The sequence below is a fragment of the Miniopterus natalensis genome, chromosome 19 (genome assembly GCF_054644295.1).
Source record: "Miniopterus natalensis isolate mMinNat1 chromosome 19, mMinNat1.hap1, whole genome shotgun sequence".
Classification (NCBI taxonomy): domain Eukaryota; kingdom Metazoa; phylum Chordata; class Mammalia; order Chiroptera; family Miniopteridae; genus Miniopterus; species Miniopterus natalensis.
The window spans coordinates 3,117,371-3,140,846 of NC_142099.1; the positions used below are offsets into that span (position 1 = coordinate 3,117,371).

Here is a 23,476-nt window from a genome sequence, read left to right on the forward strand (position 1 = left end):
CTTTACTCACTTTAAATAGTGACTTCTGTGGGCTTTTTTTGTATTAGTAATTTTATACTACTTTCTTAAAGAGAGACTAAATTTCTGTACTTCTGGCCCAGGATGCACCCATGCTGCGAAGTCAGTATTATTCATGGTTTCCACATGAATAACTTATACATAGAATATGCTTTTTCCACTCCACTGAGCTTTGTTTTGTCTGGATTAAATCAATTATAAGGGAGAAAAAAAATATGATTCTAGGCAGAAGACCATATCCATCCATAAAAGGAATAGGAAAGGACAGGTGATTCTGTTATTTATTCTTTAAATCTATTGAGTGCCAAATTTGAGGCTATTTGTTTAAATGGACAAGTAGTACAGCTCTCCCAAAGTAGATCAGTAAGTTGTCTGATGTATGAATTCCCTCTTCAATTAACAATATTATTTGATATATGATTTAGAGACTGTTTCAAGTTAAAGTTCTGGAAATAATTCTAATGCTAAAATTGTGTACCTATGTTTGAGACTTTGCAAAATGTTTAATTATGAGAAGTATCTGTTTGAAACTGTAAATGTAACCTAATTTCATTTTGCAAATAGAGTATTACCATGTAGTGTTTTGTTCTAAACACCTGGAGAATTTAAGCGACTTATCTCTGAAGGATACTATTTCTCAAAAATGTAAAACAATTCTAACCTGGATGGTCAACACACAGAATCGAAAGCCTTTTCTGCAATTGAGAGTAATTTGAAACCTAGTTAAGAAAGAGAATGACCAACCCAGGTAGACAAGAGTTGAGTTTATTTATACGATTCATATCTCCCTTCTTGAAAGGACATTTACAAACTTAATTTCAAAAAATATAAGAACTTCTGAATGACACACGTCCACGTTTTAAAGTCAACAATACAGGCAGGCTCTTTCGTGATAAATTATCAGTTGAAAATGGTCCAGTGAAATCTGGCATCAATTAATTTAACACTTCATATAAGAAATAATAAAACATTTATTTTCAAGTCTTACATATATTACTTAAAATAGATACAGAGTTCAATTTGTAATTTTTAAATTTTACTGCTATTTCAAGCTGCCTGAAAGAAAATGCCTTAGTGGGGGGAAAAATGTTTTGACTGATTTTAATAAGTATGACTTTTAAAACAAGCACCGTCAGTAACAGTCCATCATATGTTATTTACGGATTAGCTAGGTCCAATAATGAATGCTATTATCTTGAAAGGAAAGAAATATTTGTTGGGCAGGTAGGTGCAGGTAAAATAATTTTTGGAGACTATTAAAATATGCAACTCAGAATCCAATTCAAGAAGTTGGTTGTTTAAAAAGTATAACATCAAACATATTCATAAATAATTGCTTAGCTTCCCACTTTTAATATTAAACCTGCATGATCGAAGCACACTGCAAACAAGAGGTGCGATAAGGTAGTAACAAAATTGTACATCTGATTGGTGGAGGCATCTGTGTTTTTAAAACAGCTTCTCGTACGCATTTTCCTGTCCAAAAAATATAAACGTGCTCATTTTCCATATATACAAGTAACCTGTGACATCCTGGACTCTGGAAAGAGAAAAGTTGAGGTATAGCACTGCAAAGGTATCAAAATGCACATATTTGGCCGAAATTCATCAAAGTTACTGTCAGTGGAGAGGAGTCGATCGGAGTGTGCTTCCAAAAAGTCTTCCAGGTTTCTGCACCTCTGAGAAATTTGTGGGCGGCATCGAATAACTGAACCCTTCAACGTCGATATATACAAAGGCATTTTATTATCAATCAAAGAAATGGAGTTAGAGCCGTCAGAAATTGCAACTTTATTTTTTTCATAATACATATATTTATTGCCATCATAGTTCTGCGATTGTCGTAAAATTCGAGTCAGACGGAATTTGAAGACACGTGCAAGTTTTGGAAATGGACACAGATAACAGTATAGGACTGTACATAAAATAATTACAATTTATTAAACACACTGTTTTAGCACATCCTTCATGGATGGAAATGAGCACCATATCTTTTATGAATATATATTTCTCTCTCTTTTTTTTTTTTCTACAGCACCAAAGAAATCCAGATAGGGAAAGGAGAAGTGAAAACTGGGAATCGAAATAAGGCTTGTTTCCATCTCAGCCACACTATCTTATTTTTTAAATGATTTTCAAAGCTTCCGTCATGTGATTCTGCCCCCCCGAGGGCATCAGTACTTCCTAACTGGTACAGACATAGGTAACGAGGTGTTTTCTATGCCATCCTTACTCAAAACTCGCATGTGGCATCAAATGGGTGGGTGGCACCAAGGTATACTTTCTGTTGATTTCATCTGTCATTCTTCCTAATCTTAGCCCAGAAAACAAACGGGACCAACTTCAAATCCAAACTTCTGATTCTGATCACCAAAGTCATTAATCATTACATCAACGATAGGGACTTGGTCAATTTTCGGTGTATTGATTTCAATCACAGTCTTTTCATAGCCTTTTCTGGACTGTAAAGTTAAGCAGAAATTGAAAAAGTTATACAATCACATTACAGTTTTAACATGCATGTTATTTTTTTCTGAAGCCTCTGGATAGAAGTAGGAAGACAAGGGAGAGGAGAGTGGAAGAACTAATTTGCCATCTTCGGTGTAACAGTGAGCTCTTGTTGTCACTAATCTCAGATGGGGCCTTACATTCTGAATGCTGACAACTACATTTCATATTTAGCTATAATCACTCAGCCTTAATACTCTAATATATTATTGCTCAGCTGGAGAGATTCTTACTGAATTGATAAATACAGTTTAATAGGAAAACTGATGTTGGTATTGGGTTATACCCCTATGTAAATAATATATCTTTATGATTATAATCATAATTAAGATAGGTTAGTCAAATTTTTGTAAGAAAAATTTGAACATAGGAATTATAATGCAAGAGGTCAAAAGTCAGAGCATTTCTGCTGGTATATATGAATTTTGTGACTAATGACCAATAGGTTACTCCTGGAAAAACCCCAAACACTTACTTACTCCTTTCATCTGCTTCCCTTTCTCTTATCTGATCCATGTGTACCTGTTCACTTTGTTGAAGGCATGGCCCTGTTTACTTGTAACTGTGACTTCTCTTCAGTCATCAGCTAAAACAATGGGCTTTTTGGGGTACTCTGTGGGCCATTTTCTTACATGGAACTCCCACATGTGTGAAACAGATAGTTCCAGAGGGTAAAACAAGGTAAATGATAGATAGTCTAAACTGCTGGGCGGAAGTACCAATCCACAAGCCCCTTATAAACAAAACACAGGCAAGAAGTGCCTATGGTCTAAATGGTATAACGGTGATTCCTTCATCTGTCATTTTAAAACCATGGATTAATAAAGAGGCAAAAGAAATAAGACTTTAGAATTTTTTTTTTCATTTCAAGAATAACTAACCTCAACAGTATTCAAATATTAAGAATAATTCCATAAAAATAACAACAGGACCCAAGATTACCTTCTGTTATGGCTTTAAAGTTGTGTCTATCTGTGTGTCTCAGAGTTCCTGTGTGTGTGTGTGTGTGAGAGAGAGAGAGAGAGAGACTGTCAGTGGTTTCTAATATTCTGTATTTCACCACGTCAGTGTTAAGCATGAAGACTTCACAGTTCTCATATGAGACGCCTGACTCGGGGCCACACCGAAGGCTCCGCCTGCCTCCCCTCGTACTCACCGCACAGCCATCATGCAGCGCTTTGATGTACGGGCTGTTGTCGTGGGACATCTCCTCGTCGTTCGACCCCAGGAACCGAAGGGCTTTGCCGTAACTCCCCGAGGCTGCGTCGTACCAGGCTGCGGACTGATGGCAGTGGTAGGTGAAATTCTGCCGAGCCGATGCCGTCAGCAGCTTCAGGAAGGTCATCTGCACCATGTTAATGGAATTGCCTTCGACGTCGAGATAGGAGAGCTGGGAATAAAAATATCAAAAGACGTATCAGTCAAGACTCTTCTCCTCTCTTAGGTCCTAAAAGAATAGCAACCCTCTTGACAGTGAACTGTGTGATTCGAGAAGCATGTGGGTGGATCCTCGGGCCCATTTTTATGTAATGGAAGAAAGTGTGGATTGAGCAAAACAGAAACAAAAGAGAGAGAACTCATGGACATGGACAACAGTGTGGTGATTGGGGGGGCAGCGGGTGGAGGTGGAAGAGGGCATTGAGGGGCTAAGTGGTGATGGAAAAAATAAAATAAAATAAACAATGATATATTTTATAAAGGCTCAGAAAAAATGTGAATTGAGGGTCAGAAGACTCAGAGACAGGATTTCATGCAGTAGGGATTGTGTTCCCACCTGGGTTACTGGAAGCACTACTTATCTTTGAAAACTCACTTTATTTCAATGCTTCAGTTTCTTCATCAGTAAAAATTGAAAAAAAAAATTGCTTTTGTCTCCCAAAAACCTTTCCTTGCATTTCTGTATCTTTTTAAATAGGTAAAATGGTAAAACAATGAAAACTGGGGAATCTCAGTGCAACATAGAAGTTAACTATTTTTATGTTGCTTGATTTCGCCCGCTCCTTTAAAAATTTCATGGTGTATCTACTGGAACCAAATTTTTAAACACGTTCCTGCTTTTCTCACTTGGGGCCCGTCCTCTAAGGCATTTCCCGTCTAATTTTCAGCACAGACCTGCCCGCTCTTCCATCCTTAGCTGATGTACTTACTCATCAATGTATTACCAGCAGCAGGCACAATGCCCGAGAAGATGCAAGTGAATATGTGCTGAATCAGTAACTTTTTACTTTGCATTTAGAACAGGAAAATAGTCTTAATTGCAAAGTATTAGAAACTGTCTCTTTTACCAACTTTAAAAATTGTTTTATGGGGTATTATCAAAATATCTGGGCTCAGCTGAGACATATAAACTTCTATTCTTTTAAAAAATTAAGAAATTCACCCAGATTATATTGAAATGAAATCTTATTCGGAATGAAGAACAAAGAATAAATTAGGTTTCAAGCAGAGAGAAAATGAAATTGTTAAGAGTCAAAGATACTAAATAGATATATTCTCTATATCTGGTATTTCTTACATAATCCATTTTTATGATGTCTATCTCAGGTACTTAATCAAATGTATATTTTATTGATATTAGTAAATTTAGTATATTTCCATTTATTACGATAGAAAATTTTTAGACTTCTCTAAAGTCTATACCACAGTAGTCAAAGCGATATAGACGGCTAAAACTAAAGAACACATGAGGTCCTGCTTAGTGTAAGTTAATCACAGTCAGTGTCAAGAGATGTTTCATTTGAGCTTCAGTCACAAAGTTCAAGATATACTATTTCATGTTGCGGTAATAACATACCAGTTTTCCTCTCTTAAATTCACTAAACCAGCTTCCTGGCTTTTCCTTTGGCCATGATGAAATTCTTACCTGTTGCAAAAGAGCAGGAGAATCAGACAGTAGGTAAAAATTATGAACAGTAATATTTGTGCACATTTTTAGTAAGACTGAGAGGCTCGGGGACTTTACAAATGGTCTTCTCTGGATTATACAAAATGACACAAAGTGCAACATTTGACATGGATCCTGTGAATTCCCAGTGTCTTCCTGTTGCCTTTAATTGCTCGGGGAAAAAAGAAGGGGGAATAATCTGGTAACGGCATCGCTGAGGACTTAGGGGACACTGCTGGAACTCGCAGGTAACCCCTTGCAGAGGAAACCCTCACAATGCGGTTGGCATCAGCCCCCTGGCAGGTACCGTCAGCATTTCATAGCCAAGGCGGGCCTCCTGGAAGCATCCAGCCAGCAGCTGAGGGCCGGATGCTACGGAAAACCATTGGCGGGAAGCAAGCCTAGGCATTCATTCCCTGCTGGGAAGGAGGGTTAGAATTGTTTATAGATCCGCCTTTATAGTTTCTCTTTGCAAAGATCAGCAGTATATGACGGTCCTAAGGCCTCACTGTAGGGAATTTGAGTCATCAGCATAAGGGGAGGCATTTTCCATTTCCCCAAAGGTCTTTAGGGGATAGAGGAGATTTATGAGGCTTTGCCACCTGCCGAGTTCAAGTTCAGGTGGGAAACAGAAGTTGCTTTGTCTCCTGCCCTGACTCTCCACCCTTTACTTCTCTCCCAAGGAGATCACATAAAGCCATTTGTTTTGACTTAAGGAGTTTCTGTGCCTCTGTAAACCCACATCATTTACTAAGAAAAATTTTATTTATTCCAAAAACATAAATAAAGGCAACATTTCCCACCTGCACCACGTTTGGAGACTATAACTATGCCAGTGAAAAAAATCTTTCCTTATATTGCTAATTATCCTTCAGTTCTAAAAGATCAAAATCAAATATATTGACACTGCCAGGTGAAAATTCAAGAAATGGGTTTGAAGAGACAAACATTTAAAAGTATGCATGTGCAGAAAATACTCCTCTTTTATATAAAAGAAATCGTGTATTTTCAGCATGATACACAGCTGGGAGGTCTACCGTGTGGCAAGTGGACTGAGAACACTAGGCAGGCACTGAAGTCTGAGCGTCAGCTGTGCTGTGTCATGGAAAGCCATAGATTTTAGAGAGCAAACAGGTGCAACAAGAATGCATGTGGGTAAAAAAATACAGGAGAGAAGTATTTGTCAACTCCATGCATCCTCTGGGTGCCTTATTCATGTTTATGCAAATGGGAAGCTCTAATTACCCTGTAAGAAAAGCAGAAAAATGAAAATACGACAAGGTAATTTTTCTGTTTAGTTCAATATTGCAAAAACATGGCAGGGACGGTCAGCAGTCACCACCAACACAGCCTGGCACTTACTCCCTCCGATTTCTTGTCTGGATAAATGCACGTCTCCCCGCCAGATGTGAAGTTACAGTAAACCTTGAAGGAATCTCCTGAGCATCCCTGGTTGGGATCAATCCAATATTCACCTAGCAAGAGGGAAAAATATGTCATGGGCAAGTCAACATAGGTCTAGAATCAAATGCATTATATGTCCAATTTTATGAGAGAGAGAAATACGGTAAAAGAAACATTCATCGATCTTTTCCCACAGGAATCTTCCTTTATGCTTCTAGTCACCTTGGGGTCCATGTTTAAACAGTTAAAGAATGACATTTGTTCTGTCTGCCTCAAAGCTGTGCATGTGCCCCAGACCCTCTGCAGGGACACCCTTTTTTATTCCTAGCACACCTGTTGCATTTAGGTTCAGCTTCAATGTCACCTCCTTAAATATTTACTTTTTTAAATTAGAAAATGGGATCATCCCTTAGTTTACTAAATACCCAGTGTTTTCACAGTATGTCCTAACCTGCTGTTATTAATACTTAGGGCTTTACTCCATCATTAGATAATACAGCCCAAGGGCATTGTCCCTTCTGTTTGTGCATCTCTCCATGAAAGCAGTGCCTGGTACCACTAAATAACTAATAAATAAATATAATAATTACCACACTGAAGAATTAATAAAGTCATTATTATACGGGGACCACAGGGAACTATGATCTGCAGTGAACTTTCCACTCCCAAAGTTTACGAAATGTTGTCTTGACGGCTCAGGTTGTAACTAACTAGTCATGTGCTGTTTTATACCTCAGGACACACTATGTTTGACTTTCAATGATATGTGATTCCCTTCATCAGCTAGATCGGAAGTCTGGGTCACTCTCTTTATAAATCACTGAAATATTGAACTAAACATACCTTTTTCAAATAAACATATTATACGTCTGAAGACCTTGGGTATCAGTTTGGATAGAGCCACGAATAAGCTACCTGTGTCTTCATTCTAGCAGGCTGTGCTTGCTTTAGTCGGGGGCGTTTACGATGCTCTCCCTTTGTGGTGCTGGCTGCTTCAGAATCGCATTAGACTTTTCCAACTGAACTGAGTTATTTAGGTCTGTTACAACTTTAATCAGGTGACTGACAGGGCTAAATAATATTGTCTCAAGAGTAGAAAGAGTGGCCAAGTGCTCGCACATAAAGTGGGAGGTTTAAGCTCAGATGGAGAGCTGCCTGCCGCTCGCTAGTTGGGTAATGGTGTGACTTTTGTCAACTAACGTAGGGTACTTGAAACCATTGCCTTCTCAGAATGGGTATGTTAAGGTTTTTAAATAAATTATCATTATTATTATTACAAATAAATTGTTCACAGTTGCTTTGGTTATTTGTGGATCAATGAAATACATTTTTGCTCCAAGCTATTTTAATTCTTAAATATTCTATTCGTTGGATCAAATATTCAGTGACGCTATTTAATCATGTTAATTTTACTCATATTAATGTAGAGCAAGTTAGTGTAGAGTATATAAATAATGATATAGTAATATGCACATATGTGTGCACACATAAAACTCGTTCTACAATTATTATTACAAAGCAAAGTACATCTGTGTTACCTATAATCATCTCAAAATGATCTTATCATGATTTAATGAACCCTTATTTAACAGACATGGATTTTCCAAAGCAGATCTTGCATTACGCAGCGTAAATGACTTCTTCTGTCTACAAGATTGGAGTTAATAAATCGTTGGCTTTTGTTTTATTTGGAGACTGTATTAAACACTTAACGAGAATTAATGAGCTGACAACGCACCTCGGTAGCTGAGAGGCTTGGTACATTGGCTTTGTCATGTATTATTAACGTACCATCTGGGAAGTCAGGGTGGCTGAGCTGTAGGTCTTTGCACGTCCGGGCTGGGTTGGTCTGAGTCCCCATTGGAAACTTCATGTGCTCGATGTCCTGTTTCAGGGAATTGAGGGAACCAAATATTTCCTCCATGCCGTCCGAGTAATCAGGAATAGTATCCCCCGCGTCGGCTTGCATGCCCTCCGTGTGTCGTCTTGTTTTTTTGGGTGACAGGATGGGTAGAGGCTGAATGACTTCGCCAGGTGGACCCTGTGAGAGAGATGACGTACATGTCATTGTTTCCTAAGGTTCAATGTTCTGCAGATGTTAGTTATTACCGGTGATGTCTAAGCATTTATGTGGACATTCATTGGATGCCCTATTTTCTTGTTTATTAATCAGTCCTCATTTACATGCCATTAGATTTTAGTCTCTGAGGATGAAAACACCACTTAAAGGTTCTTGTGCTATCTAGTGAGTTGTCTATTGTGCTTGATAATAATTTATATTATGATACTTTAATATTTTACAAATACACATTAGCTTATTTCAAATATTTATAACTTAAATCTTCATGAATGAACAAACTTAAAATAAATACAAGCAGACTTGAATTTACATACATGTAAGAGTAGAACTGCACTAAATAATTAATCCATATCATTCTGGGTTGAATTGTGTCCCACAAAAAATCGTGTAGGAATCTGGAACTCCAGTACCTCCGAGTAAGACTTATTTGGAAATGGGGTTGCTGTGGATATAATTAGTTAAGTAACTATGAAAGATGAGGAGTGTGGGTCCTATTCCACTATGACTCGCATCCTTATGAAAAGGGGAGACTGGGGCACAGAGACACCCATAGACAGAGACAAGGTGGAGAGACATAAGAAGACAGCCGTCCCCACGCCAAGGCGAGTGATCTCCACCAGACCTTCCCCAGAGCCCTGGGGAAGCACCAGTGCTGCTGACGCTCTGCTCTTGGACCTGGGCCTCTGGAACTGCTGGGTGGTGAGCTCCTGTTGTTGAAACCACCTAATTTGTGGTTGCAGCCCCAGCACTAAGACCCATATAATTCAGAAGCAAACTCAAGACAGAAGCCTAAAATTTCCCCCGTGGATCGATCACGTAATAGTCGTGACACCAGGAAAACGTCAGCGTTCGTACGAGGTGGTCATTAATGTTGCATTTATTACCGCCGTGATATGCAGGAGGGAAAAAATGCCAACTCTCTGAGCTGTTTTCCTTGAGTGTCAGATATAAATGTATCTTTGTGGCAGGTCATCAGTTGCTTTCATGAAAATCTGACATAAAAATATATGACCTTCTCAAATGACTCTTAGAATATGGATGGATATAAGGAAGGTGTCTATATTCAAAGAGTGAAACCAGGGAGAGGACAGGCGCTGGGTGTAGACTGAGCACGTCACGAAGGTGGCTGCCGTCCCCTGGAAGCCACACTCGGACAGGACGTGCCGTCTCCTCCTCATAAACACAGAGGCATCATCAGCGGGCTCAGGACCCTAACTGCCGATACCGCTCTTGTCCCCGTGCACTTACCGGAGGCCCCGGAGGCCCTGGAAGACCGCTGTCCCCCTTCTGGCCAGCAGGTCCCTGTCGGGGAGGAAAAGGAACAGGATAAACAGAGGGCAGGCGCTGGAGTGGGCTGCAGGGGAAAGTGAGGCTCCACAGGCCCAGGTACTTACGGTGGAGCCTTTGTTACCCTTCGGACCTTGAGGGCCCTAGAAAATGAAAAAGCAAATGACATAAAAACAAGGAGGGTTGTGTCCCTTTGGTATATCTGTAAGTTTACTTTATCAAATTCTTATTTCCTGGTACTTACTGGTAACCCTGGAGGACCAGGTGGACCTATGGGACCAGCAGGACCTGGAATTCCCTGTAGAGAGAACCATCCAAGTTAGAGAGTTCTTCTCCGTGTTTCCATTTTCACAGTGTGCAAAATTTAGAGAATGCAAGAACACGTGAGAATAGCTTACATTTTCCACTGTAAATCTAAGGAAGAACTTTGCAAGATAATCTGTTTTTTTCCTATTTTGCTTCCATGTCTCCATATATATTTATGTTCCTGCAGCCTTCAGAATAATGATTTGTATGTGCTGGAGATCAATACATGTGAGTGCAATTAACTACTGAACTGTAATTTTTGTGATTCTAACTTGTCTTAGTTTTAATTTATTTATTTTAAGGTGAAATAAATTTCTCTTTGAAATTTACTGACTCAAGGAGATTAGAACAAAGACGCTCTAAATCACTCCCTTGGTCAAGTTTGAAGGACTGAGCCTGTGTGTGTGTGTGCAGGTGTCTGTGTGTGCAGGTGTGTGTGCGCAGGTGTGTGTGTGCGCAGGTGTGTGTGTGTGCAGGTGTGTGTGCGTGTACTTGGGAAGGATGGGAAACGAATTTTTGTCTTAACTCACCCCATCGCCCTTTGCTCCTGGAGATCCTTGGGTCCCAGGGAGGCCTCTATCCCCCTTTTCACCTTGCTCTCCTGGAGGCCCAATCAGGCCAATCAAACCAGGGTGCCCCTGGGGAAGGCATGGAAAAGACGTTTAACAATATACAAACTACAACCATATCATAAATTATAGTCATAAAATAATTGCACATTAAATTTATGGAACATACAAGTAGAACATTTAGATAAGAAACCTGAACTTTCTGAAAAGGACCCAGGATTGAGAGCCTTTGCTCGTCCCTGAGAGGATCCTTACAGCTTCCTAAAAACACCAGCTTCAGTGTTTCATTTACTTAAAGGGAATCCCTTCCCTCAACTGAAAGCCCAGTAGGGACCATCTGTGATACTGGTGAAGTAAACAACTGAAAATTCATTGTTTTAATAAGCATCTTATTTTATGCGAAATGATTTCTATCCTTCAGAGATGGTGCAGTCTTTAAAAGATATTCGGAAACTTAAAAACAATCCAAAAATATTAATGCCATTCTGAAAGAGGCTTATTTTCTTTAATTACTTAGTGCAACTCAGTATACATTTAGGGAGCTCAAATTACTGTTTGAAAGATATTCTGTTCAAATTTTTATTTCCATGTTTAAAAGCATAAAAATGGGCATTTTGTTATTCCTGATGTTTATTTTCTGAACTTATTTTAGTATAACCATATGCTGTTTCCATATGGTTCCTTCAGGGGACATTGAGGAAACATAACACTGAATTCTCATGCATTTTTCACTTTGAATTTTAGCTATAATTCCTGAATTGATTCTCTTATCTAAATTATTTGTACAAGTAATAATAAGGTAATGTAACTTTGTATATTTTTTCGTCTCTAAATGTATCCTGGAGAGCTAAGGACTGACAGCTCTTTCCTTGGTTAGAACAATGAAGATATTCTTTGAAATTTCCTTTTGAGTGATTTTAATCTACAAAATTATTGCCTCTGCTATTAAGATCTCAAAATTGTAATGACACAAACTTTTATTCTCACCTTCTCACCCTTGGAGCCGGGGTCACCCTTGAGACCAGGTAATCCAGGAGGTCCCTAAATAATGAGAAATAATAAACATGTATAGAGTCGGTATGAATCAGAGAATCATCTTAGTACCCACAGAGCAAGTTTGGTTTTGGTAACTTCGATCACTTAATTTTGATAAAGTTTAAAAAATAACAGTGACCAGTATTTATTTTTCAGAACTCTAAACAATTTTGTACATTTAAAACTCTATGGTTTAATATTTAACCACAATAATAATAATAATTTTGATTAAATAAATATGGAGTCAGAAATGTGAGAATACACTTTCAATTACACTAATTTTAAAAGAAGGGGCTTCCAAATAATAGATCTATTCAATCAAACATTCTGGTGCTACACTCAAATTCAAAGATTACAATATTTCCAGTAAAATTTTTTAAAAAACCTCAATACACTGTTAATACACTTCTCCTAAGTAAACTTCGAAGATAGTATTTTTAGCTATAATTCCTGAATCGATTCTCTGATCTAAATGATTTGTACCAGTAATAATAAGGTAATGTAACTTTTTTCATATAATCATCTCTATATTTTAATAATTTAACCTTTTTTTATAGTTCAGGGGTATGGTGTTCAACCATTCAGGCTAAATTACGTATCTCTGAAAACTGTGGCATGACTTTAAGTGACCAACTCTGTCCTTACCCTCCCCATGGAAATATTTATACTGAGGACTTTCTAACAAACATCTTAATGTAAAAATCTGTGTACTCCACAAATGACGGCAGTGCAAAATAAGGCCCTTTGCCCTTTGACTGTCATAAAAAAATGACAACAGCCAACGCAATAGCCATCAGTGTGAGTGAATCAAAATTATACCTTTTCTTTTCTGCAAGATCAGCAAAAAATACTATATTTTTGGTATGCTGCAGAGCTTTAGTAATTAGTTTGTGTGCCATGCGATGAAAGAGGTTGAGGGTCGCTGCTCCAGTTTATTGACACCCTGTCATCGCTGATCTCAAGTGCAGTCCTCAGACCAGCGGCATTAGCATTGTCTGTGAATTCATTAGGAAAGCGAATTGCTAGGCCGCCTCCAGGCCCTGAAATTCGGGCGTTAGAGACCAGCGAGCTGGTTCTTAGGGTTGATGTTCATTAAGGTCTGAGCAACATGGCTCCGGGGCATTAGGTCCCCAATCCAGTTACATCAACATGCAAATCACGGCAGCATAAAGGAGCTCATTTACGAGAAAATAAAAACATTACCTCTTTAGCCGCACTCGGTTCATCATTTTAAAATTAGGTGAATGTGTTTTTCATCCACTTGCTCTGATCTCATCAGACATGCCCAGGGAATCATTAGTTTGGAAAATAATGTTGCCCAATAGCACATTTTCAAAGAAATAGTATACTGCCCGGCCGGGCCTGGCTCAGCGGTTGAGCGCCGGCCTAGGATCCAGGCTCCCGGTTCGATTCCCGGTCAGGGCACAGGCCCGGGTTGCGGGCTCGATCCCCAGTGGGGGGCGTGCGGGAGGCAGCTGATCCATGACTCTCATCATTGATGTTTCTATCTCTCTCTCTCCCTTTCCTTTCCTCTCTCTGAAATCAATAAAGATGTATATTTAAAAAAAATAAAAAATAAAAAATAGTATAAACAAGTAATGGAAACAGATAATTTCTGGAGCTCACGTCACCACCAGGACAGATGCCGAAGACTTTATATGTTAGAACGCAGTGGCAAAAAGAAAGCTTGAAAAAGGAGCTCTAACCACATAGCTGCATGAAAGAACCAAACATGTGGACCAGTCGCAGGAAACATTTAAGGATATCGCTAAAACTGGCATATGTCTGTTAAAAGTAAATTCATTCTTTAGATTGATAATGCAAAGCTGTTTGAAGAGGCTCGGTTTTTTCTCTCTTCGCTTCTCATTTCACTTTCAAACCCTTCCAGGAATGCCATGCACTTTATAGAAATGCTGCTGTAGGTGGGAAAACGGGTAGGGAGGCCGCTTGCCGGCATCAGTATTCTGACTGCTTCCTTCAGCCTCGTGTCCATCACTCATGACTTGCGTAATCTTGGATCTGTTACTTATTACCTCTGAGCTTTATTTATAAAGGTATTCTAATAATAATAACCAGGTCTAAGGATTGTGATAATGAAGGAAACACAAGTCCTACAAAAGCCCCGCATAGGCTATGAAGTATAATGTAAATACTAATTAGTATTCGTTTTTGCTCTGCTACAGACGGTTGTCAGTCAGCTTCCTCATCACATTCTAACAGCACAAGCTTTCAAAAATGGCAAAAAAGAAATCCTAGGAATTCTAATAGCTCAGGCTTAATGAGAAATACGCTAGACTTTTTTTTTCTATTTCTAATGCAATTTAAATCGTTTCTGTAAACATTATTCATGAAGGAGTTACAGGAAATTATTATTAATCCCTCTGAGCTGATAATATCTTATGAAATTACAGACGATATCTAAGGAGGAATTTGCCAGGCAGAATCAGTCTTTTATCGTTTTCATCAGTTGCAAATAGAAATCGGGGAAGATCTGGTATGAATAGTAGTTATAATACCCCTCTGAACCTGGAGCATATCAAAATATTAACTCTGCATATAAAAGTGTTATTCCAAGTGTACGCAGTTTCTGTTTCCCCTTTAGGATATTGTAAATTGGAAAACCCCAGGGAAATACATAATTCATAAGTAATAAAGTGAGAAGGAAGACGCGGCTGGTACATTCTTAAGCGTGGAGAGTACACAGCCGTTTGCACGCTCCCCTGCAGCATGGCGCTTTCCAGAATATTTGCTTTGATATACATCTCAAAACTCTGGCGCTTTAACAGGTTCAGAAACTGCAGGTCCTGGGCTTTATTTGGAATGCAGTATTGCGAAATAATATTTAATTCGGTAAAAAGCAAACGTCATGTTGTTTGAACATGCTTAATCACCGTGGAGTGCTACCCATCTCCACCTGTTCGCAGCGTTCCAGTGAGGCCTGAACAAACTCAAACTGCCGCTTAGTCACCCACGCCACCATTCATTCAGGCACTGATGGTTTGAAATGTAATGCTATCAGATCTTCTATTAATCGATGTGTGAAAAGAGGGAATATGGGATAATATGAAAGTGAATTTGTCCAAAGATAAACACTGAGCAGTTTTTCAGCCACACTGGAACAAATAAAATGAAAGAATATACAAGAAAGAAGACATGAAAAGCTTGGACCTAAAACAGAGATGCTAATCCTGCCTTCAAAAACTAAAATAATTAGCCCAGCTGGTGCGGCTTGGTGGTTGAGCATAGACCCGTGAACCAAGACGTCACTGGTTTGATTCCTAGTCAGGACACATGCCCGGTTGTGGGCTCGATCCCTGGGGGCGTGCAGGAGGCAGCCGATCGATGTTTCTCTCTTCCTCTCTCTCTCTCTTCCCCTCTCTCTCTAAGATCAGTAAAAACAGTCAAACAAACAAACAAACATACAAACAAAAACTCTAAAATAATTCATTTAAACTTCATAACATCCATAATAGATGAGGCACCTAAAGCTTAAAAGACAATAACTTTCCTAAAGTCACCCAGCAAGTCAGTGGTAGTGCTGGTTTGTGAAACCAGGGAGCTTGGCTCTAGAGTCAGTGACCTTCACCAGTGACCACAATACACTCCTTTTTGCTCCGATCAAAAACTGCCTCCAACCCAGCTGGTGTGGCTCAGCGGTTGAGCATCGGCCTAGGATCCAGGAGATCGAGGTTTGATTCCTGGTCAGGGCACATGCCCGCTCGATCCCCAGTAGGGGGCGTGCAGGAGGCAGCCGATCAATGACTCTCTTATCATGGATGTTTATATCTCTGTCTCCTTCTCCCTTCCTCTCTGAAATCAATAAAAACATATTTTTTAAAAAGTTACCTATCACAGTCAAGCGCTATGAAAAGCTACAATATGTCCTTAAAACAAGCAGCTGCGGAAGGACTGGCACCACGCTCTCAATTCTGATTCTTTTCACATCACTCTCTGCCTGAAAGGGTCTGAGCTGTTAGGCCCTGGCCTTGCCCCCTAAACTCACATTTACTTAAGAGTCAGAAATATAAACTAATGTGAGTCGGATGCAGGTGGTGTGTCTGATGGTTTTGTTTTTAATACGAGCCGGAGGAGATCTCCAGCATGATGTTTTTTATTTCATCTGGAAAAAGGTCAGAATACTTATTGGAAAATCTGAAATAACAAGAAACAAATCTCTGGCAAATTTTAGGGTGACATTAAGGTGGAACGCTTTCTTTTCCAGGCGCAGACTCTGCAGTCAGGAGCTCACTGTATGTAGGTAGAATATTCCCTGCATAGTGCAGACCTGGAGTTTTTGCTGGACCAGTGGGGTCATGTGCAGATTTGATAATCTCCTGCTGTGGAAGCCACTCAAAACTTGATAACTTTTACTAAGTTACTAAAATAACTGATCTTTAACTTTTCAGAGAAAGTTACAAAATCAACTGCAACACTTATGAAATATCTGGTATGTTAGAGGAAAGTTTTGTGACATTTTTACTAAAAGGAATGACCTGAATTCCTCCGAATAATTAAGACTGTGAGACCCAGTTTTGATGGCTTCTGAGTATGTGTGTCTCTGAGATTATTAACATGTTCATGATCAGCAGCATGTTTGTAAAATTTAAGTTACTCTATGGAAGAACTTGGCCATTTAAACCAATTACCATCATTCGATCCCTTTACACATAACTCTTTCTGGAAAATGAAGTTTAAATGTCTCCACCTTAATAGAACCTGTCCTGTAGCGAGCAGTGATTTTCAAGGCGAGACCTGCATTCCTGCTTTCTGCCCAGATTTGTAGTGAGGATAGCTTGGCGCCTGGAGTGCGCTCCATCCAGCCACACTGTGCCCCTGGAATTAACGCCACCTACGGACGCTGAGCGGCCCACCAAGCGCTTTATTGCATTTGCCAAGCCTGTCGTTTGCATACAGAGCCTGCGGTAGTAACGGAGCCTCAGAGCTGTGACAATCTTACCTTTCTTCTCCAGTGCGGGTGACTGTTTTATCTCTCAGCCTGCATGAGTCACCAAGGGAACAGTTTATCTGGTGGAGGAATCCCCGTTGGACCGGGCCAACGCTAGTCTTTTAAATGAAGTGCCAGGAAAGTCAGGGCAATCGCACGCATTTGGGGGAACTGTCTGTATTTGGAAAAGAACTGGCCGGGCCATTAATGGCATTTTATTCAGAGTGGAAATTTTTTTTTTTTTTCATCCAAGGAACAGAACAAAGGAAAGATCTGCTGATCAAGGGGCATATTTTCCAAATAACCTATCCGTTAAAGTGATTTTCCTCTTTTTTGGTCTAATATACTTCCTTGAGTATTGTACAAAATACAGACCAGTTTACGAGCTGCAATTGCAGTTATTCTGGCTTATAAACAACTTTGTTTCTGGACGTTTCCCTTTCTAAGCAGGAAGGACGCTACTCACCAGAGGACCAGGTGGCCCGTCTTGGCCTGCAGCTCCGGGGAGACCTTGTTCTCCCTATAAAAATAATTGATTCAATTTTTTAATCAACAAAACAGACATTTATTTTACTTTCATTTTGGAAATACACAAAAAAAGAAAGCAACCATCGCCTGTGGAGTTCCTCAGATGGAGCACTCCTGCAAATATCGTAAGCAATCTCGAGTCTCCTCCCTTTGTGTGCATTTGTCTATCCTAGGCACACATGCACACAGCTGCATGGACTAGGTATAAAAATACTACATCTTCGAGATCTTAGGGCTTACTCTTCTACTCTGCCTTGTGAATTAGACTTTCACCATGAACTGATTAAATAAATGACACATGGAAACATTTCAGATTTTCATTATTACATAATATTTCCTGAATTCCCATTAAACATCACACACTAATTTATGAAATAGTGCTGACATGAACATTTTCATTTAGAAAGAACTAAAACATCATAGATGCTCACCACAGGGCCGGGGATGCCCCGAAGACCCTCTGGACCCGGCTTCCCAGCAGGTCCCTGAGGACCAACTGGGCCAGTTTTCCCCGCAGGCCCTTCAGCACCTGCTTCTCCCTGTAAGAAAACACGATAGGCGCGCGCGTGACTAACGCGGCAGGGCACCTGTTGCTTCGTTAGCAGTGCTCATCTGGACGCTGCGCCGCGTATGCATGCGCTGCGTGTACAATACCTGTCGAACCGCCTCACCTTGGCACCCTTTTCACCCTGCCGTCCCTCCGCGCCTGCAGCTCCCGGGGGTCCCTGGAAACATAAAATATTCAGGTTTCCTTCCTGCATTTACATAGTCGCCTGTGACATACAAAACTTGACATTTCTAAATCTTGTCGCCAACTGATGTAGGAAAGAATCATTGATATTGCATAACGTAATATTTAAAGTATCAAAGAGAAAGCTTTGAGCTAGAAATAAGATAGTATCATCCCCACGATATTTAAATTTTGTTCCTAATAATTACACCACATCCTTGATGTCTTCACTTAGGATATTTCCTAGAAACCTTTCAACTCAACACAACAGGGCTCTGGCTTTGACAATCCACCACAGTAAGAGCTACGCATCCGGATCCATAATACACCTATTCTAAGACCTGTAAAATTGGCAATTTTATTATAAAATAGTTACTGCATTTCCACTAGTTAATTGAATTTTTTTATCACTTAACAGGCATTAAATTCAATGCGATGCTGGAATTTTCTGCACCGGTTCAGAGACAAGTCGGGAAAGTTTAAAAGAGAAATTTAATGGTCTCAAGAAAACGGCATTCATCTTCCCCCAGATGCTCGTTTCCATTTGTTTACTTCAATGTTGGCAATGAATTGTGCTCAGGATCACAGACTGAGGTGGAGGTGGGGGGCTGGGAGAGCGGCGGGGATGGTGCTGATGGGTGAGGGTGAGGGGAGGCCGGGGATGGCTCTCTCTCTCTCTCTCTCTCATGCGATAGTAACGTTCCAGCCACGAGCACAGGCTGCTCTTTCATCTGGGCTTTTAAATCCACGTATAAAATGAAACGTCATCAAATTCAGAGACCCATGAACTCGTTTATCTCTGAGGTTCAATGAATATGCAGGGTTGGGTACGTCCTTAGTTACACAACTGTGAGTACGCGAAACGCAGCTTCCTCATGTGCTAGAAATGTGCTGTCGTGGGGAGTACAAAAAATAAAATAATAAAATGAAACCCTAAGGAGTTTGGTAAATTTAGTTATGAGAACAGACCTCAAAATTAACAAATCCAGTGCATCGTGAAAATATACAGAGGTGCAGTAAGTTGTACAAAATAGGTACATAGATCTAGTTTGGTAGCAGGAAAGTTTTCCCAGGACCCTACTCTCTGATCTGAATCTTGGCCTGGGTCAGATTTGCCTTCACTCACGCCTTACCTCTAACTATTCCCATCCATGCAGAAATATATGTGTACACATGCACACGCTACATGGTATACATGGGTATGTAAAGGGGAATAAAGCTTCCTCTACTTCTGTTCATTAATAGCGTCAGTTACTGTTTTAATTTTTTATTGTGAACTTCCCTTTGGCAATATCAGCTGGACTCTTTAAAATTTCATTTAATATGTGCTTTTTCAGGTAATCATGTTTAAATTATTTTAGTCAGCTCTAGAATTCCCCCCCCCCCAATAAAATGCATTAACTTGGTTTTCAGACAGCCGCAATGACTTGAGTATTAGCATTCCACGGCTGATTGACGGCGTCTGCAGAGTCTGCTAGTGCCTGCAGGAAGCACACCTTTCTCCTCGAGTGTGACCGGTGCTTGACGGGTGTCCATGTGCTACAGATGACCACGGGATTCCCCTACTTGTTCAATCACTGCTACGATGCTGAGTCTCCGTATCCCCGCCTCTCCCCACATTCCGATCAATATTCTATTAGGAAGGCTTGTTTGTAAGATTCACTCGTGGACAAAAGTAAGAATGCTTGTGAACACATTTCTTGTCCCTGCTACCTCGACACTGAGGTGTTACAGCAAAATCGTTCTTGGTCTACCTTTCGGGGTCCACAGTGTGAAGAGACTAAGGGAAGGAGAAATGTTGATTTCCACAAAATAGGAACGAAGCTTATTTATGATTTCGTGTTCTAGTGGGCTGAAGGAAAACGGCCTTTCTATTCAAATCCCGTGTGTAGATACAGGTACGTTGGGCATGGACGGGGGGAAGCAGACGAGAGGAGGTCCTGGGGGACACTGCGTATGGGCAGGTTATGAGAACAGTACGATGGGAAGATAAAGACCGTGAGGCCCATCTCCCAGTGTCTGCGGGAGCCAGTATTTTGAACACGTTCTGTGTATTCATATTTTGCTATATAGTCTTTTGTTAAGATCCTGCCATTGCTTCCAAATCAGAGAACTTGGCCCGTGTCAAGCGGTCTAACATTTTATGCTGATGGCTCCTGGGCGCATTCCATCCATCCTGCATCCAGGTTTCACAGTGTTTGTAAGTAGCCTGAACTGAGACATTTCATGTCCCTGGGATGCACCAGGAGCTGAAGCTCAGGGTCCCATCGGGGTCTCTTACAGCGGCCTACAGCATCTGCACCGGGCAGGCCTGGGCACAGAGACGGGGCAGCTGCTTCTCACTGTGACCGATTCAACCTGTCGGCTCAAGTGTGATCCATTCTAATAAGTATTCTGACAAATTTAAGACATCACCCCGTTCTCTAGGACTTAGATTTTTCAGCATCAATCTAATGCACCACCTACCACTTACATATAGTATATGGATTGATACACATAGTTGGGTAATGCGTGGGTATTTCAAATGAAGAATTTTAAAAACTTACTCTTTTCCCAGGAGGACCTGGTGGACCTGCCTCACCAGAGGGGCCGGGAGGACCCTGTAAAATGGGAAAAATACATTTAAGCCATTGGGGATTGTTTTTCAGGCCACAGCAGTTTTCAAAATCAAGACTGAAACCACCCGTCTTTCTTCATTTCCCCACATCTCTCTCTCCTGGAAAAGCTCAGCCCGATTTCAGACACCTAACCTTCCTTTACGTATGTGTGGTTAGAGCTGGCAAATTCATACTGCACACTTCCTCATCACTGGGAGAAAGTCATAAAAAAATCTGTGTTCTGTTAAAAAGCACTCATTTTTATCTGACTGGAACCCGGCAGACATACTAACTATAGAATCATTCGGTTAATAATCTTCCTGTGCTGCACTAGCATGTTCACGTCGAGGAGCAGGCACATGCTGGGCTGTGACCCACAGTCCTGTCTGCACAGTATGAGCCTGTATCTCTGACGGCAAATGTCCAGTGGGGATGGCTCTAGACACACAGCTAAGTTAGGGAGCAGTTTGGCTTTGGCTCCTACTCAAGTTAGGCCCCCCCCACAACCACAGTGGCCAGTGCCCACTACTGTGCCATCGCCAGACTGAACAATATGTATATATATGCGTCATTTAGGCTGGCAGCTGGAGCCGTCCGCGCTCGCGGCAGGCTGAGGATCTGGCTTTCTTCATTCTACTCTTATTTGTGATTTTAAAATAATTTCTTATTAACACAAATGGACAGCTGAATTTGATACAATCAGACAAAAGCATTAGTATCATGTGACTACATTTTTTTTTTTTTTTTTTTTATTATGAAGGCTTTGCTTACAGTTCTTAAATCGCATTGAGTTAGAAACACGCCGTGTAAGTCTGACCTTTAACTGGAATTCAAATCTCACAGGTAATTCTTTCAGGAAAGTGATTATTCCTGATTCTCTTAAATGCCTGGAGACTAGGTAAAGACAGAGTGAAAGAGTGCGTGCTCCGTACCGGCTGACCAGGGTCTCCGTCTTCACCCTTGTCGCCGCCAACGCCATCTTGACCCTGTAACGGGACAGAAGATGAACCCGGTATTTCTCGCGACTGATTCACTTGCATCAGAGCAAAGGATACAATGCACTGTCTTAGTCCTTGAGATCAACCACTACCTGGGGGACAGTGAAAGTATTGGATTCTCTGTCATTCTTTAAGGGCTGTGGCATCTCTCTCTTCCCACACAGACCTGTGAAGTCGCCACTGCGTCACATTCAAACGGGCCTCTTAACACACGGAGCAGGGGATGTTAGACGGGAGGGGCGCGGTGCGGCCGCGATGGGATCCGCGCTGTGGCGGAGGCTTAGGTGACAGACGGGCTGCCCGCCGCCCTGGCTTGGCGGCCGAGGTCTTCCCGGCACCAAGAGCCGAAGGTCCGGCCGCCAGTCGGGCGCAGGCCCAGGCGGTGACTCCACGCCCCCCGGGGCCGTGCGGGGACAGCCCAGCCATGTTGACGTTTCTTTCTCATCGATGGTTCTCTCTCTCTCCCTCTCCCTCTCTCTCTCTAAAATCAATTAAAAAATATTTTTTAGAAAAGCAAAGGCCCTAGACTTTTGCCGCTACTGAGGTAGTTTATACAACACAACAGTCTGGAAAAGGACCCCGGAGGAGCAGGTCTATAGCCTCCAGCCGCGTGCATCGTGGCTGCCGTGACTGCAGTTCACACTCTACTTATCTCCCTATTTGTGGGGCTCCACTTAAGTGAATAAAATTTTTACTTCATTATCAGCGATAGAGACACTGGGAACATCCCCACCCCAATAATCCCTGTATTTTTCCATGGTACTCACCGCAGGGCCAGGTTCCCCGGGAGGACCGGGGTCTCCAGGAAAACCAACGGGACCCTAGAATGATGTTTTGAAAGGAAAGGAAATAAATGAAAAGTATTGTTTAGAAAGTCATGACAGCCCGGCGTTTAAGAGGTAAGAATCATGGTGTAACCCCATGAGCGAGAACACGTCCCTTCCTCTGTTAGAAAGTTTACAGAGGAAGTCACCTGAGGCTGCTGATGACTCTATGAAATGACAAGAACCCAGTTTCACCAGCTCTGGGTCAGAGCCTCATGACTTCTCATCTGTCTACAGAAAGCTCCAAAGTGGCAGTGACTTCGATGCCACTTTAAAGAGGACCGAGCCCACTTACCGGGTTGCCCTTGGGGCCATCGTCGCCGGGCGGTCCCTTGGCGCCGGGAGGCCCGGCAGCGCCGGGGGGACCCGCTTCTCCCTTCTCCCCTCTTTCCCCTTTGGGTCCCTGCGCAACAGGAGAGAGAGCATGGTTATGCTGCCAGCTGCAAGTCAGAGTTTCTTTTTCCTTTTTGCCCAGTTTCCAGCTGTTTGCATTTGTAAGCCACACGTTGCTCGAATTTTACTCGAGGAGGCTGGAGCTCTTCTAGCCTCGCCACTTATGCACGGAAAGGACATGGACCGTGGGCCGCACGGCTCTGCATGTAAATCCTTCCTTTCCTGCTCCGGCTGCGTTCCTGGGTATTCCGTTTCCTATGGTTCCTGCAGGAAACTGGACCACCTTTTATTACCACAGGAGAAGGAATCCCAAAGGGGGGCATGTACTAGTGACCACCCAAGTGGCAGGAGCCAGTTTTTAGCTTTTGTA

General features: G+C 41.3%; 1 protein-coding gene across 1 annotated transcript in view; it reads right to left on the minus strand.

The window, feature by feature from the left end:
- Positions 1-767: 767 nt before the first annotated feature.
- COL11A1 (collagen type XI alpha 1 chain) overlaps positions 768-23,476 on the minus strand; it is a 129,767-nt gene continuing 107,058 nt past the window's right edge. The window contains exons 51-67 of the mRNA XM_087827736.1: positions 23,009-23,116; positions 22,657-22,710; positions 21,824-21,877; positions 20,841-20,894; positions 18,236-18,289; positions 17,996-18,103; positions 17,503-17,556; positions 12,044-12,097; positions 11,018-11,125; positions 10,426-10,479; positions 10,289-10,324; positions 10,143-10,196; positions 8,606-8,855; positions 6,773-6,885; positions 5,321-5,389; positions 3,683-3,916; positions 768-2,480 (exon numbers count right to left, since the gene is read on the minus strand). Coding sequence (XP_087683862.1) covers positions 2,334-2,480; positions 3,683-3,916; positions 5,321-5,389; positions 6,773-6,885; positions 8,606-8,855; positions 10,143-10,196; positions 10,289-10,324; positions 10,426-10,479; positions 11,018-11,125; positions 12,044-12,097; positions 17,503-17,556; positions 17,996-18,103; positions 18,236-18,289; positions 20,841-20,894; positions 21,824-21,877; positions 22,657-22,710; positions 23,009-23,116 — 1,605 coding nt within the window. The 3' untranslated portion in view covers positions 768-2,333. The remainder of the gene's footprint in view (positions 2,481-3,682; positions 3,917-5,320; positions 5,390-6,772; positions 6,886-8,605; positions 8,856-10,142; positions 10,197-10,288; positions 10,325-10,425; positions 10,480-11,017; positions 11,126-12,043; positions 12,098-17,502; positions 17,557-17,995; positions 18,104-18,235; positions 18,290-20,840; positions 20,895-21,823; positions 21,878-22,656; positions 22,711-23,008; positions 23,117-23,476) is intronic.